This window comes from Notechis scutatus, chromosome 3 (assembly GCF_049901735.1).
Source record: "Notechis scutatus isolate UNSWTSFEM ecotype Mainland chromosome 3, rNotScu1.2, whole genome shotgun sequence".
Lineage (NCBI taxonomy): Eukaryota > Metazoa > Chordata > Lepidosauria > Squamata > Elapidae > Notechis > Notechis scutatus.
The window spans coordinates 53569418-53586235 of NC_142011.1; the positions used below are offsets into that span (position 1 = coordinate 53569418).

At 40.5% G+C, this 16818-nt stretch overlaps 2 protein-coding genes across 10 annotated transcripts in view; one reads left to right on the forward strand and one right to left on the reverse strand.

The window, feature by feature from the left end:
* The window catches only part of KIF21B (kinesin family member 21B), a 76956-nt gene extending 67111 nt beyond the window's left edge, over positions 1–9845 (forward strand). For 3 of the 6 annotated variants that reach the window (XM_087959939.1, XM_087959940.1, XM_087959944.1), the window contains 7 exons: positions 122–258; positions 803–983; positions 1585–1749; positions 2304–2421; positions 3454–3624; positions 4215–4411; positions 5096–5284. In XM_087959939.1, the coding sequence (XP_087816065.1) occupies positions 122–258; positions 803–983; positions 1585–1749; positions 2304–2421; positions 3454–3624; positions 4215–4411; positions 5096–5195 (1069 nt within the window). In that variant the 3' untranslated portion in view covers positions 5196–5284. Of the gene's footprint in view, positions 1–121; positions 259–802; positions 984–1584; positions 1750–2303; positions 2422–3453; positions 3625–4162; positions 4412–5095; positions 5285–6425 lie in introns of those variants that run through there. The other 3 variants (XM_087959942.1, XM_087959943.1, XM_087959945.1) reach the window with 2 other exon arrangements.
* Positions 9846–14184: 4339 nt separating this feature from the next.
* INAVA (innate immunity activator) overlaps positions 14185–16818 on the reverse strand; it is a 30409-nt gene continuing 27775 nt past the window's right edge. For all 4 annotated transcript variants that reach the window (XM_087959947.1, XM_026678122.2, XM_026678119.2 and 1 more), the window contains exon 10: positions 14185–14511. In XM_087959947.1, the coding sequence (XP_087816073.1) occupies positions 14419–14511 (93 nt within the window). In that variant the 3' untranslated portion in view covers positions 14185–14418. The remainder of the gene's footprint in view (positions 14512–16818) is intronic.

The following is a 16818-nucleotide window of genomic DNA, read 5'->3' on the forward strand; positions in this document are numbered from 1 at the left end:
CCAATTGGGCCCACAATATTCACTGATACCGTTCACAGTTTCATAAATCAGAAGTTTCATTTTTTCCTACTTAGACCATGTACTTGCACTCTTTTTAACCGTTTTCTTTCTTCCATGCAAGGGGGATCATTAACCCTGTGGGAGGTTTCAGGAGTGCCCGGACAGCACCACTACAATGCATTTCTGTGGCTGAAGGACACACCAAGCCAGTATTGTGCTTAGATGCTACTGATGAATTGTTATTTTCTGGATCCAAAGGTATGTTTGTCTGGTTTTGATGACCTAGATGCTGGAAGGATGAATAATGCTACGCACATGTTCTCAAGCAGGGATGTCAAACTCATGGCCCGTGGGCTGGATACATCACATGCTGGCCACGCCCCCCTGGGTTAGCAAAGGGGGGGAAAGTCGCAATATGTCCCATGACAACAACGTGACGTCACGAGTTTGACACCTGTGTTCTAAGGGGAGATATATTTGAGTGGTTTCTTTGTGGGGACCATATGTCTATTATGATAGCTATCAATACACACCATAACCCACCTTTTTTGAGGATACATTTTCAGAGTCACCTGTACTCCTAAAAATAACTGGGTGGCAATTTGTAACTCACCTCTATTAAAACAGTTTCAGAATCCAGGTTAAGAAGAACATGTGTCTCTTGGACCAATCAGTAGTGATGGTTTCCATGTTTTTTGTGCACGCCTCAAGATAACCTTATAGTTTACTAGAGACTAGTGGTTTCTTTTCTCAACAGAGAAGAAGAAGCCATTCTAATTCAGCTCTCTTTCCTTTCCCAAAGATCGGAGTTGCAAAATGTGGAACTTAGTGACAGGACAGGAAATTGCATCTTTGAAAGGTCATCCAAATAACGTAGTCTCCATAAAATACTGCAGTGACTCAGGCCTGGTATTCACAGTCTCTACCTCTTACATCAAAGTATGGGATATCCGTGATTCTGCAAAGTGCATCCGTACTCTCACGTAAGTAATCACTGCATTGCATGCTTTACCATCATTTTTCCCAAGATCCCCTATGCTCTTAGGATGTAGGAGGAATACACATACCAGATTTCCCAGCTAGAAAATCCCATGAATGCGCTGAATGAATATTGTGGAAGCTGGAGTCTAACAAACCAAGTGGATAACCATCGGACTCATATCACATGAAATTTGGCTTTCTTAAGCCAGCTAAGAAGAAAAGAGTAAAGTGTTATCTTGTATAAACCCTTTGTTGGCTCTCATCGCGTGGGTTAATTAATCCTTATTGCAGAGGAAGATACCAGAAAGAAAGAAAGTTTAAGCTATGAGTTACTTTTTGTTTTTGCAGCTGCAGTTAACTATAGTTAATTGTAAGATTGAGTAAAATTGTGAGTAAGACAAGTAAGATTGAGAAATTTATTCTAGTTACGCAAGTTTGTAGTATATAAATCAATGGGGATTTTATTCTGTTGTTGATGAAATAGCCTGCAATGAAATAGTCTCTTGGAAGGGCAAACCTCTACTGTTTTCTCATTGAACTCCACCCGTACCTTTGTCAGATACATTTTATGTTTCAGGCCCTTCCTCTCTCTGTGTCCACTAGCTCTTCAGGCCAGGTGATCACTGGAGATGCCTGTGCTGGGACCACTACCCGGACTATCACCAGCGTGCAAGGCGAGCACCAGATCAATCAGATTGCACTTAATCCCACAGGCACTATGCTTTACGCAGCCACTGGCAATTTTGTCCGCATTTGGGAGCTGAACAGGTCAGAAAGAAAACAGAAAGCATTTCTTTAACCTACGTCCTGTAGTGCACTGGAGTATAGCTTGCTTCCCAGAGTTGCGGATGCTCCATCATTGGAGATTTTCAAGAATAGACTGGACAATCATTTGACTAGGGTGGTATAGAGCTCCTGCCTTGAGCAAGGGGTTGGAGTAGAAGAACTCCAAGGTCCCTTCCAATCCTATGATTTTATGATTTTCTATACATATCATCCCCAGTTAATGGGGACAGTGAGAGATGTAATGTGGGACAATATGAGAGACCTACAAATTGTACAGCAAGATAAGCAATCAGCAACTCCCGGGACTGCCCACAGTATACAAGTGGTTGCAAATGTATGAGAAAGCTAAGAAGAGAGTGACAAAAAGTTATTGAAGCATATTGTCATCCCTTTATGTTTCAGAGAATGTGCATGCTGGGGTTGCCAGTACAGAGAAGGGGCAAAAGAGCACTTTTTCTCAGATAAAATCTGTCTGCAATGCTTTGATCACTGTTGTAGTGTTTGGATATTGATTGGCTTATTTATATGTTCAATAGGTTTCAGCCTATTGGAAAGCTGACAGGTCACATTGGCCCTGTGATGTGTCTCACGGTGAATAGGACTGCAAGTAATCATGACTTAGTGGTCACAGGATCTAAAGATCACTACATTAAGGTATTATTTAAGTTTTGTTGAGTGTATTATTAGCATATTCAGGGACATTCTATATTATTGACAGTCTGGTTCCTCTCCTTTCAAATATCTTTTCTTGCCTGCCTGCCTATCTCTCTATCTGCCTGCCTGCCTATCTCTCTCTCTCCCTCTCTCTCTCTCTCTCTCCCTCCCCCCCCCCCCCTCTCTATCTATCTCTAAAAAAGAAGATAATTTCTGATCCAGGAAAGCTGAGGCTGTTCACATTCAGGCAATAAAAATGAAAAATAGCTAAAGAGCAAATAAAACCATCCCATTAAACTCTACTTGGCCTCACAGTTAGCATTTGCCTGCGGTGTGGCTTTATATAAATTCCTGGGAAAGAAATGAATTGAAAAATAGGAGCTATCCAACAACTGTGATTATAACCATTATTTCTAGTGAATTTGTGCATTTAGTTCCCCACTACATTTCTTACAAAAGATCGGGTGAGCTGCTACCAGTTCGCACCGGTTCATGCGAACCAGATGTTAATTTTACATCTGGTTCGACGAACTGGCAGTTGCAATGACTGGCTGGCCCCGCCCACCCCGCTCTTCCCAGGAGTCTCCACGCAGAGTGTTTTAGATCCCAGGGCCTGCGCGGAGGCTCAGGGAGGGCAAAAATTGGGCCTCCTAGAAGCTCTGGAAGGCCGAAAATGGGCCCATTTCTGGCCTCCGAAGCCCGGGAAAGGCAAAAATGCCCCTCCCCATTGTGGTGCAGGAGGCTGCCCATGCCCACTCAGCAACCTGGCAGAGAACCGGTTGCTAAATTTTTGAAGCCCACCCCTGCAAAAGATCCAAACTAAGCCAATACCAGGTAACTCACATCTCTGGTTCCAAAATTATTGCATAGAATCTTCCTGTTTCAAATTTAATATTGAGAAAGAGTCCTCTTTCAATGTTCCTTCATCTTTAACAGTAAAGTACCATACTGAGCCCAAGGCTTAAAACATCTTGAACTTGAACAGTGGTCCTTGATTAGCTACTCTTTTTGCTAAGAAGTTCTACTTTGCAGATGTTTGAGATTGCTGAAGGTGTTGGTGGGAACATTGGACCTTCCCACAACTTTGAGCCTCCACATTACGATGGGATTGAGTGCCTAGCTATTCAGGGAGACATACTCTTCAGTGGTTCCCGTGACAATGGGATCAAGAAATGGGACTTGGAACAACAAGAGCTCATCCAGGTATCAAAACATTAAACTGCTATCATTGGGCAATAAAAGAGGGGGAGAATTAACCTTGGAAAGGCAGTGAGAGAAATCAGATGTTTAGGCTATAGCTAATGTTGAAGATGTCATGTATTAGTGGAATTTAATTTGTACTAATGTACAAAACTATATCCAGCATCGTAGGAATGAACTACCTTATGTCTAATGGCCCTTTCTGACACACTTCTTCCCCCCACATATAGTTGTGCAGTAGGGTCAGTTGTAGGGTCACCCAATTTTCCAGAACAGATTTGAAAAATGCTTATGTAATTGTAATGGAGAAAATATTCCTTTCATTAAAGGATGCTATACTATTTCAGGGACAATTCGATTAATTAATAGTTAGTTAGTGCATTTTCAGGGTATAGTTTTTGCCGTTAGAGCCTTGGCACATCTTTTCTGTATCACCGATCTTTAAAATCTTGGAAAAAATTATGAAAAGATAAACAAACACCTCTTAGTTCAAAGTAGTCAACTGAGTTACTTAATCCAATAATTTCCTTCCTTTAATTAGCTATTATGACAAGACTTGGACCCTTTCTGATTTACTATATTCCTGCTTCCAGCAAATCCCTGCACATAAAGATTGGGTTTGTGCTTTGGCCTTTGTGCCCAGCCGGCCAATGCTGCTGAGTGCCTGCCGTGGTGGGACAGTGAAGGTCTGGAACGTTGATAACTTCACACCTGTTGGGGACATCAAGGGGCATGATAGTCCTATCAATGCCATCTGCACAAATTCAAAGCACATTTTCACAGCTTCCAGGTGAGTGTTTAAGTAGAGCCCTAATTATATCCAGGGAAGGGTTCCAAAAGATTTTGCCTTCTTGATCCCATGATGTATAATTGACCCGTTGAAGATAATATTGCTTCATTAGAGCCCAAATGCCTGACTGAGGGAGGGAGCCAAAGGAGCCATGAGTGAATGAATGACTGTTCATCAAATGCCACTTTCTATATAATGCTGCAGCCGTAGACTGTTCATCTTTAAACCAAAGAAGAGGTTTTTTTGTGAGAGTTGTTTTGTTTATAGCTTCTTCATATAATACCATTATGAGTGAATATCCACCTTCAATGATCCCAAAAAGAAACCCTAGTATTGCTATTTGAATATCTTACTGAGTCAGTCAATGCGTACTTGATTAAGGCAGTTTTAATTTTTTTTTCTATATATATTCAGAAACCAGGAGCGTAGCAGTGGGGAGTCTTGGTAACCTGCCATTATAAGACATGATTCTGGCAAAGCTGGGGTTGGAAAACAAGCAAGCACTCAATGCTTGGCAGAAGTGCATCTCCTGGGAGGGCGACCAAGAATACATCATTCACTTCCTTCCCTAAGGCAATCTCTGATCTCCACTTTTCCGACCATGTTTCTTTTTTTCCCTTTTCTGTTTTCCTTTTTCTCCTCTTCTTCTCCTTCTCTTTCTGTTTCTCTTTCTCTGTGCCACAGTGACTGTCGGGTAAAGTTATGGAATTACGTGCCTGGGCTCACCCCCTGCCTTCCACGACGCGTCCTTGCCATCAAGGGCCGTGCCACCAGTCTGCCTTGATCTTCCTCCTCCTTCTCTACTCTCCTGCTTGCTTTCTCTTGCTGTGTTCTCCCTCCCTGCCTCTCTTTGTCTTCCCTGTCCCTCTCTCTGGGAGCTGATTTCAGCTGCTTCTTGACGGTATGCAATGCTTACTTGCTTTTCTTTCCATTGAAGGGGCAGTAAGTGAAGGTGTCTTCTAAGGGAGAATTCACTCCCTATTTTACCTCCTAAATGGACATCCTAAATGCACCTTCTATTCTATTCACCTTCACCCTAACTTTGCCAATTTGGTTCCAATGTCAAGTGATCTGTGCTTTATTTGGAAACCTGTCACACTAAAATAAGTGTAAACTTGTTCCTAGTGAAATCAGTCCAAGGTCAGGGTGTTGAGGGTCAGTTGGGTTCCAGTGAGGTACTTCCAATTCACTGCCTTTGGTTTTTGCAGTATGAGGACCAGTCAGTGTGATATAGCAATGAAAATGTTGGGCTATAAATGAGGAGATATAAATTCAAACCACCCTCAGGTTTGTAAGCTCCCTGAGTGACTTTGGGTCACTCACCCTCTCTCTCAGCCCAACCTGTTGCTGAGAGAATAAAGTGAATGAAAGGCCCTCAGTAAGCCATCTGGATTTTCTGGAGGAAATATGGAGTAGAAATCTAGTTTAAAAATGAAGATCTCTGCCCCCCACCTTCCACATACATGTGTCAGAATAGGATAATGACCTCAAGAGTAGTTTCTAGGCCTTTGGGAGAGACCTAAAACCTCTCTACTAGGCAGATTAAAATAATAGTGTCCAAACTAATGTAAAATATGTTTTATTGAACCTGTTTTATAAAACTAAGATTAAGTTAGTCATTTTTATGTTGAAGGAAAAGCAGTTATATTGTGGCAGGGTTAAATTATCTTCAGACCTGCCAAATCTCATTTACTACCGGAGTTGCAATTTGAAATAAAATGGCATCTTCAGGGAGAAATAGAAAATATTGGGGATAAGCAGAATGATAGCTTATATCAGGAAAGCACCAAATGACTCAGATAGGTACCCCTGTAGTTCTTTTCCTTCCAAATGAAAATGTGCTGGTATGCCATTTTAAAATATACCATTTTAAAGTACATTTAATGTAATAGGTAATTTGGCTTTCAGTTTTTTTTCTGTTTCTCAGTTCATGTAATGCTTTGGTTTCAAATGCACAAGCTTTGCTTTTTTACTGATATTCCTCACATTCTTATCCTTTTACGTTTATTCCCAGTGACTGCACAGTGAAGCTCTGGAGTGCGAGGAAGCTACTGAACTGCACAACCTAGAAGTTGTAAAAAAAAACAGCTATGGTCTTAAGAAGACTAAGATGGAACATGGCTAGGAAGTAGTGTTTAATATTCTCAAACCCAGGGCTTTAGGATGAGGTAGCTGCCTGGTTTTCTGACAAGTACATGGGTTGGAGAGGGTGAAGGAAGTCTCCTTTTCTGTTTATATGTTCAGTTCTCCTTGCTTGTCTGATGTCGATGGTGGCAGCCATTGTAAAATAGAGCCAAAAAAAGAAGTCAAAATTTGGTGCTGAGGTTCTTTCAGTCAGAATCCATCTGACAAGTCTACAAAATAAGGTATTTGGGGAAAAAAGGAGTCAAAATATTTCATAAATCAAAATTAGATTTTTCAACCTAGTATAATTAAATGAGGCTTTCCCATGATTTCCAGCTCTCCAGGGAGTGCCTATATCCTGCTTATGCCGTTAAGACATTACAATGAAAATAATTAGAGAGAAAATCAAGGGTTACCAGTTCCTTCCTGGATAGATTGTTATGTTTTAAGAAGTATTTCTTGTTCTGGTTGGTCTTTCAAGGGGATTTATGAAGTACTGACTTTTATTTCTTACTTATACCTGTGAATTGCTATTTGTTTTCTTTTTGAAAGGGGAAAGGATTGGAGGAGAATGCAAGAAAATGAGCCACTTTAATCTGAGCACATAAGGTAGTGTTTCTCAGTGGTCACTATAGAATTGCCCAGATATTTTCTATTTCATTTGAAATCAACCTATTCTTTAGGTTGATTTTCCCAGATTCCTGGAATGACAGTATTAAAAGAAAAAAGACAACTATGTATTAAACAGAGCAATATATTTAGTAACTGATCTGATGAACTTTGATACCTTCAGAAGAGTAGTTGTTTCCTAAATACCAGTTATCTTTTCTAAATGTTAGATAAGCAACAAGAAAGAGAGAGACCTAAACTGATTAAATACGTTTAGGATTCTCCTTCATGCCATCATTCGACATTTCCAGCAAAGAAGTAGCCTGGACATGCCACTTTCTCTTCCCATTCTCAAATTACTGTTTTTCGGTAACAAAATGGCAGTGACTACAAAAATCAACTGTCCCCTATCACAGGAAAGAGGACATTTTGTCTTCTCCTTTGTCTGGGAACAGAAAAAATGTGGAACCTTCCCTTTCAGCTTTCAAACAGGGTAAGGAAGATTTGAATTGCTAAGCACAAGGGTGTTGCAATGCATTCCTGTATTACTGGGGAGATAATGAGCCTGCCTCTCTTAATCTCACCCCCAGCATCTTTTTTGTTGTTTACATCTTTTTTTCATACATTCCCATTCCCATGTCACAATGAGGAGCAAACGGATAAAAGTTGACGCTCTGTGTTTAGAAACTTGAATTTTTCACAGGATATTATTCACTGCACTTGATTTTTAGCAGCAAACGTTGGCTTAAGCCCTTGGAGATCCATCACTATGTGGGGGAAGCTTTCATCTGTGTGCAATGTAGCTGGGCTATCCAAGCCTCTCTGAAGGATTGATCAAGCACTCTTCACATTGTTATAGGATTCATCCTTAAACTTTTAACTTGCGTTGTACTCTTCCATCAGAGGACCAAGGATTTAAACGGATCACTCAGCAGCAGGCTTGGGAAAGCCATTTGCTAGTAGGGAAATATGGACCAGCAGGTTAAAGCAATTTGCTTTCCAGATGCTTTGGACCATTCTACAGCTCTGCTTTTAGTTTGTAGGAGTCTTTGTTCTACTGCCCTGGATTAGGTTGGAATTCTGTCCATTCATTTGTGTTATGAAAATCCCTTTCTCTACACTTAAGCTGCTGAATCTTCCATCCAAGTGGAACGTTGTATTGTAATTCTAAATAGGTGTTCAAATGATTCTGTGTTTTGTCTTGTGCAATTGGGGGTGAAGGGGGGGGGCAGCAGGGAGAGGTGTGTGATTGCGATTTTAAGAGGGTGAGAGCTTGTTTTGAGTTAACCTACCTCATGGTCCAAGGTGTTTTCTCATTTTATTTTTTTGTTGTTGTTAATAGAACTTGAATTGATCTGGGAAACGCACAGTATCACTGGTCCCAATTTCTAAGCTCAAGAGGAAAGTATGATGAAAGGAAGCTGGTCTCTGTGTAATCTCAGAGGGAGCATTTACATATTAAGGCTGTACTTTGTTTACTGCACCTTGGTGTCTTTTGCAGTCTTATCTTAACTCCACATTCTAAATTGAGTGGGGATGTGGGTCATACGATTCCAAGATTGGAAGATCTTCCACAAAAACAGCACAATCTGCACAATTTCTGCACAATTTGGAACCCAATTTGGTTTTTTTTTTTCTATTTACTGAAGCTTGTGGTCCCCTTTGAATGTTTTGTCTGCAGAAATCTTTGAATAGATTGTGAATTAGCTCAACGTTCTCCATTGACTTACATTATTTGTTTAGAACAAAGAATATGAAGCTTACAAAAGATAATAGTATTTGTCGCACTCAATCTGCCAGGGGATACTTTTTATAGGTTAAATAAAGGATTGTGTGATTTGTGGTCCTCCAGAAGTTGTGCTTTAGCTTCTGTCTTTCCTCACTTGGCCAGCTCAGATTCAAGGAAAGCTGGTGGAAGCCACACACTCCTTCTTAAATTACTGCCCATATTTGCCATAGAGTCTTGTGTGGCTCTTGCTTGCTTATCCTTTGGCACCATGTTATTCTCTATTTTTTGGGGAGGGGAGGGTGAACCTTGCCTCCTTTACTACTTCTGCTCCCATGTATGTAGCAGAAGGGGAATTGAGCTGATTTCTTGGGTTTAATAAGTATAATTTACCCTATTGTTGATTGTACTTGAAGCACATAATTGAGAGGATACAAAGTAAGCAACAATGGACATTTCATCTCATAATTTTCAAGAACTGAACAGGTTGCCGTAATAAGACTAATGAGACTAATAATGGTTTTGCATCTCTGCAAGGATGTTTTAGAACATGTTATCATGCTGTCCCTAAGGCTAAATCTCTCTTTTAAGAAGCCTACCAATTATGTACTAACGTACACCGGCCACCTCAGTCTAGGGTTGGGATGATGGTTTTAGTTGCAGTCCCAGCATACCTGGATGTAACCAGATTGAAATTTTGTTTCAAACAACAGGTGCCTTTCCTTATTCTGAAAGGTCGGGGTTTTTATCCATAGAAAACACTGGTGCTTGTCTGGGGCTTCTGTGAGGGCTGTGTCATCTAGCAAAATGGTATTAAGTGTGAATGTGTGTGTGTGTGTGTGCGTGTGTGCATGTAAGGATACAATGTAATATTTTATACCTCTGTGTAAATAATGTAAGTTATTTAAAGTTTCTGATGTACATGGTTTTCCAATGAATGTTTTTGTTCCTCCTGGTAATAAATTTATTCAACTGAAATCCCAAGTCTGGTTTTTACATTAAAAGGCTAATACAAAATCTTTAAAAAAAAATTAAAACAGAAGCTTGCGGGTTTGAGAAGTTGGATCCCTAAACTGTTACAGAACAAATGCAAGGATTAAAAATAGCGAGGAACTTGGAAATAGCCCTGAGCAGACATGGAGAACCTCAGGTTCACAGGCCTAATCTGATAAAAGTAACTCACAATCCTCCAGTATCCCTTTCCATTCATTCTTTGCCCGGAAAGTTTTCTGCCTTGAAGGGAGAGAAATTAACTTTAAAAATACATTTCTCTTTCCCAAACTTTTATCCCCTTATAACATCCATGTGTTTAGGCAAAATTACCCCCTCTCCCAATTTTCAAGTGACGAATACAACAGTTGTATTCTAGGGTAGAAGACTTATTCATTATCCTACTTTTTAAATGTTTTCTAGACTGTTCTTTGAGTAGACAAAACCAGGAGTGTGAAAAGTGAGATGAATGATACAAAAACATTTCTAGTGATTAAGAATGAAGCAGCACCATGATGCTCAAAACCATTGTTATACAAATTGCCTTTTGTAAATCATTTAATCAGTGTTCACAAAGACTTCTTTGCAGAGATCTGGGAAATAAAGGCTGGGCTGAATCACTAATTGATTTTTTCCATAGTTATTGGTTTTCACTTTGTGGTGGGCAAAACTTTGAAAAATGGACAGGACAAGTTTGAATTCTGACATACTGTATCAGAGTAATTGGGGTAAGAAAAATACCCTAATATTCAACTTTTGAAGATGTTGAATTCTAATACTTATATAAAATTACAATTACTAACAGAAGCCTGTCTTCCGTTTTTTCCCCCTTCATATCTGAATGACAACCAAGTCATCAGAGTATTCCTGACAATTTTTTAAAATAATGTAAATAGGTTGAACATTTCCTTAGCTTGATTTCTACTTTGAATGAAGCCAAAAGGCATAGAACACTGACACGAAAATAGTTGGCAGTACTAATAATTTACCAAAACTTAGAACTGTAGTATATACCTTTGAGAAGGACTGAATATTAACTTGAGAACTCTCAAGTTAAATGTAGGAATGATACAAAAACTAAGACTTAGCTCCACCTTGTAAGCTACGGTTTGATGTAAGGATATACAGAAAATACTGCAGGGGGCTGGGAGCGAGGATATTCTGGTTGGGATCCATGATAAACCAAAAATATTTTGTTTTGGTTGGGGCTTGGTAGAAAGAATACCCACATTTCCATTGCCCAAAGTTTGTTAAAACAGCATTCAGGGGGATTGTGGAGTAAATTTTTATACAGTGGTATACTTTGCCCTCTCCTTCTCTTGCCTCCACTCAGCTACCATTACAAAGTTCCAATGTGACACAGGTCCACCTGCTTTTGATCTTTCCAGTCCCTTCTCTGTCTTCTTATATTGTCATTGCCACCACAAATTTGCACTTCAAACTTGGCTTTTTCCTGCTCCTCCCCTCCCTGACCCACTTCTACCCAGAAGAACCATGTTTTAGTCCATCTTTGGAACAGAACAGCCCAACAAGTGCTTCCAGTTAAGCACATATCACCCCAGGTTAGCTACTCCACACATATGTTGCTCAACTCTAAGGTTGCTGAGTTTATTATTGAATTACCTTAGGAACCTATAAGACTAGTTTCTGGCCATAAGTGTAATGCTCTACATATGTGTTTGTGTAAATCATCTTGTTTCTTGCAAAAGAGGTCAGTAAAAAGCGACTTGTTTTCTTACAGCCAACAAATCAATCAATCTCTTCTGCAATAAAATTAAAGCTGGATTGTCTGGATGCTCAGTGCTAGATGATTATCAACTATGTGACATGCAATTTGTTCTATAAAGGCAACCCTCTGCTTCCATAATTTAATGAAGATTGCATACAAAAGTTGAGCGATATGTTATAGTTCATCCATCAACATGGACCTCTTTTTAATAAAAAAATTCCATCAAAGGATTCCATTAAAATTCCATTAAGGATTCATACACAGGTCCACAGATTTGTGAATTACATTAGTCTAAAGAAAGGCAGAATAACAGAGCGGAGCATGAAGTCCACCCAGACAGACCATTGGCTGCATTGGGTAGTTTTCTTTAGGAACAAAGACAAATCCAGTAATTGGGAAGGAACTTGGATAGGTAAACGTACAGGTGAAACTTGAAAAATTAGAATATCATGCAAAAGTTCATTTATTTCAGTAATGCAACTTAAAAGGTGAAACTAATATATGAGATAGACTCATTACATGCAAAGCAAGATAGTTCAAGCCATGATGTGTCATAATTGAGATGATTATGGCTTACAGCTCATGAAAAACCCAAATCCACAATATCAGAAAATTAGAATATTACATGCAATCAATAAAACAAGGATTGTACATAGAATAATATCGGACCTATGAAAAGTATAAGCATGCATATGTATTCAGTACTTGGTTTGGGCCCCTTTTGCAGCAATTACTGCCTAAATGTGGCGTGGCGTGGAAGCTATCAGCCTGTGGCACTGCTGAGGTGTTATGGAAGACCAGGATGCTTCAATAGCGGCCTTCAGCTCTTCTGCATGTCTCTCATCTTTCTCTTGGCAATGCCCCATAGATTCACTACGGGGTTCAGGTCAGGCGAGTTTGCTGGCCAATCAAGCACAGTAATCCCACGGTCATTGAACCAGGTTTTGGTGCTTTGGGCAGTGTGGGCAGGTGCCAAGTCTTGCTGGAAAATGAAGTCAGCATCCCCATAAAGCTCGTCTGCGGAAGGAAGCATGAAGTGGTCCAAAATCTGATAGACAGCTGCGTTGACCCCGGACTTAATGAAGCACAGTGGACCAACACCAGCAGATGACATGGCTCCCCAAATCAACACAGACTGTGGAAACTTCGCACTGGACTTCAAGCATCTTGCATTCTTCCTCCAGACTCTGGGTCCTTGGTTTCCAAATGAGATGCAAAAGTTGCTCTCGTCAGAAAAGAGGACTTTGGACCACTGAGCAACAGACCAGGTCTGTTTGTCTTTAGCTCAGGTAAGACGCTTCAGACGTTTGTTGTTCAGGAGCGGCTTGACAAGAGGAATATGACATTTGAAGCCCATGTGCAGCATCTGTCTGTGTGTGGTGGCTCTTGATGCACTGACTCCAGCCTCAGTCCACTCCTTGTGAAAGTCCCCAACACTTTTGAATGGCCTTTTCCTGACACTCCTCTCCAGGCTGCGGTCATCCCTGCTGCTTGTGCACCTTTTTCTTCCACACTTTTCCCTTCCACATAACTTTCTATTAATGTGCTTTGATACAGCACTTTGGGAACATCCAACTTCTTTTGCAATTACCTTTTGAGGCTTTCCCTCCTTATGGAGGGTATCAATGATACAACTGTCAGGTCAGCAGTCTTTCCCATGATTGTGATTCCCAGGCATGATATTCCCCTCTGAAAAAAAAATCGGGGGCGGCCAAAAGAGACCCCCCCACTGCGCACCAAGAAATCGCTGCCCAGCTCCCTTTTCCTGCCGCTCAGCGGGCTCCGCTCGCACTGCCCGGGCTCCGCTCAGGTATCCGGCTGGGGCTGTCAGGAGTTGCTACCGCCGGCGCGACTCCGCATAGCTCCAGTCCGCGTTGCCTCGAGAAGGGAAAGGCAAAACCAGGAGCCGCTGCTGCCGTTGCAAAGCGCCGCCGCGGCTCTTCCTTTTTGCCTTTCCTTCCTGAGGCAACGCGGACTGGAGCCACGCAGAGCGCGCGCCAGCAGTAGCAACTCCTGACTCGGGGCCTCTGAGGGGAGGGGAAGGAGGAGAAGAAGAGGGGGAAAGGGGGAGGCGATTCCCAAAAAAATCGGAATTCCGATTTTAATCGGAAGAATATCATGTCTGGATTCCTACTGAACCAGACTGAGAGACCATTTAAAGGCTCAGGAACCCTTTGCAGGTGTTATGGCTTCATTAGCTGGTTAGAGTGGGACACTTTGAGCCTAGAATATTGAACCTTTTCACAATATTCTAATTTTCTGAGATTGTGGATTGAGGGTTTTCATGAGCTGTAAGCCATAATCATCTCAATTAGGACACATCACGGCTTGAACTATCTTGCTTTGCATGTAATGAATCTATCTCATATATTAGTTTTACTTTTAAGTTGCATTGCTGAAATAAATTAACTTTTGCGCGATATTCTAATTTTTTAGTTTCACCTGTACATTCTACTTCCATTAGAAAGTAAGTTGTAGTCAGAAATAGCTTGGACTACAAAAATCCTACACTAACTTCATTTTCATAATCTACAGACACACTAAAGTTATTTCCAGCACAGACCTAAGAGAAACAAATAGGCAGACAAATCCTGGTTAATTTGATCTGTATTTCATATAATACAAGAAACATAAATTCTGTTGTCATCGGTACACTGTTTCAATTCATCATAGGAACATGGTCTCACATAGCTTGCAGAACAAGTCCCAAAGTTTCTCCCAAACAGGAGGAGCACAAAATGCAAGAACGTGTCAAGACTTGACTTAAGGCCTCTTCTTCCCCTCCTAAACAAGGGCCTTCCGGCTCATGCTTCCAGGGTCTAGCAGCCTCTAAACTTGAGTAATGATTTCTCCATTTTCCGGGACGTAGACTTGCACAGGGGCTCCTTCAGGAGAGCGTTTGAGGATATGGATACGAGGTACCTGAAAGTTCAAAAGAAAACCTTTAATAAAAAAAACCTGTTGTTTTTAGCAGGGCTTTTCATTACCTATTTATTTTACCACTACTACAATTCATCTATTTTTATTTCATGTAAGGCATCTCCAGAGAACATGCAATCACTGATACACAAATTTAGTTTAAATAAACCATCGTGTATGAGTATACACACACACACACAAAAACACTACAATATAGGATGTAAAATATTAAGATAAACCATAATAAAACCACCATAACATGGAGCCATAGAATTGCAATGGGATAGATGTTATAATTCACTATCTAAGGGAGATAACCATCTAACATTAAGAAACTAATTTATTAAGAGAGGAGGAAAATATGTGACAAATAAAAGATAATTACATTACCTTCTACCTTAAACTGTGTGCCCAACAGCCTGCATGTTAACATCAAGACTGATTTAGAGAAGACGGCATAACAGATGGATCATTCCTATGTACTCCACTGCTAAAATTGGTAGCACCTCTTAGGAGAAAATTCAGGAACATGGCAATAGAGTAGCTACTCTAGCTGGCTGCCGGGGGGTTAGAGATTACTAAATGGTGTTTTAGAATTTCCCATTCTACTTGCAGTGCTGTGCAGTCAAACAACTATGGATATGAGAGCTCAGGAAATCTCAAGAATCAGAAATTTATCTGTTAATCTGTTAATGCCTGAAATACTTCACAACTGAAGTGAAACCCACCAGGTGGGTTTCATTCATTCATTCACAGTCAATGGCCTGAATGTTCCAAAAGATCAGTACATTAGCCTGTTGTGACAAATTCAAGAAGCACTGGGAGAATCTTAAAGACTAGCATATATAATATGAAATCAGTGTATAGACTAAAGCCCATTTTATGTGATGCTCATACTGTGTAAGCAGTGTTTCTCTGGCTGATAAACATGAGGCAGATTTCATGCAGTTCGATTCTAAGTTTGTGTCTAGAATACTTAACTCCAAAGCTCACAAACCAACCCATCCAGTTAAGTACATGATTTTAACAGTGGACTTTTAGGACTGGTGGTAGAGCATTGTGAAGGGTTAATCTCCCGTGACATCGCTGCATGGCTTCAGTGTTCTACTTAAAACAGATTAGAAAAAAAAATGCAATGAGCTGTTCAAGAACCTGCCTTTCTAGCTCATGCAACCACTTCCTAGGATAACAATTTTGCAGCTCTGTTTCAAAGGAGTGGAAAGTAAGCATTAGGGATTATGAGAGGAGGAAATCAAGGGCAAGCTCACACTTGCGTGGTGTGGGCCTGCGCTGCAGGCAAGGGAGATGTCCAAGGAGATGAAAGTTTTATGAAACATTCACACATCTGAAGGAGGAGGAAATCTAGAACAAACAAAAAACGACCCATACCACACAGATTCCTTTCAATGACTACTTTTCTGAGAGTAGATAGCGGAAGCATTCCCAGAATCCTCTGACATGGCAAAGATAAAAGATAAATACTCCCTCAAGTCCAACTTGACAACTGGTGACTACATGGCAATGGCTAGAAATTGGGATCATTCTCGTCAATCACACAAGATTTGCCCCTGCCGACTTTCAGGACAACTTTTTCAACTTTTCATTATAGCTTACAACCCTGCATTGCTTGATAATCTGGAACCTGACTAATAACCAGATGCGATTCTGTGTAGCCATTTGAGATCAATCCAATTCAGCTAACCTGGTGAGTCCTTTGCTATAACTCTCAAAAGCACTTAACCAGCTTTTTCCATCAGATGCCCTCCAGATGAATAAGTATGGAACTGTGGGAGTTGAAGACCAAGTCTTCAGAGGACTCTACGTTCAGAAAGGCTGTTCGAAACAAAGGAACTTGGGTGCTAACCATTTCCCACCAGTTTCAGATAAACTTAAACTGAACAATAGATACAATTTTATCAAATCAAAGGGATGAGTTCAGTAGAAGTAGAGTGGGCAAAATTTAGTGATTATCATCGGATCATTTCAGTCTTTGTCATAGGCTTAAGCAACTCTTATTGACATGGATGACCCATAAGTGTCCTGAACATCAACTCCTCCTACTGTGTATCTGTATGTATCTCGTACTTGGGAAAGGACATTTTAAATATTGCTTTAGGAAAGGTCACAAGCACAATACTGATAGAATATTTGTAGCTCAGGGTTGAACTGCACGGTCCTTGCATATACATTCTCTGAGCTTTGTTGTTGTCTTGTAGACATTTCATTGGTCAGCTAGGTAATGTCATCTGTGTTGATGATGTTTATCTAGTTTGCTAATGAAACGCCTGCAAGAAAACAACCAAACTCAAA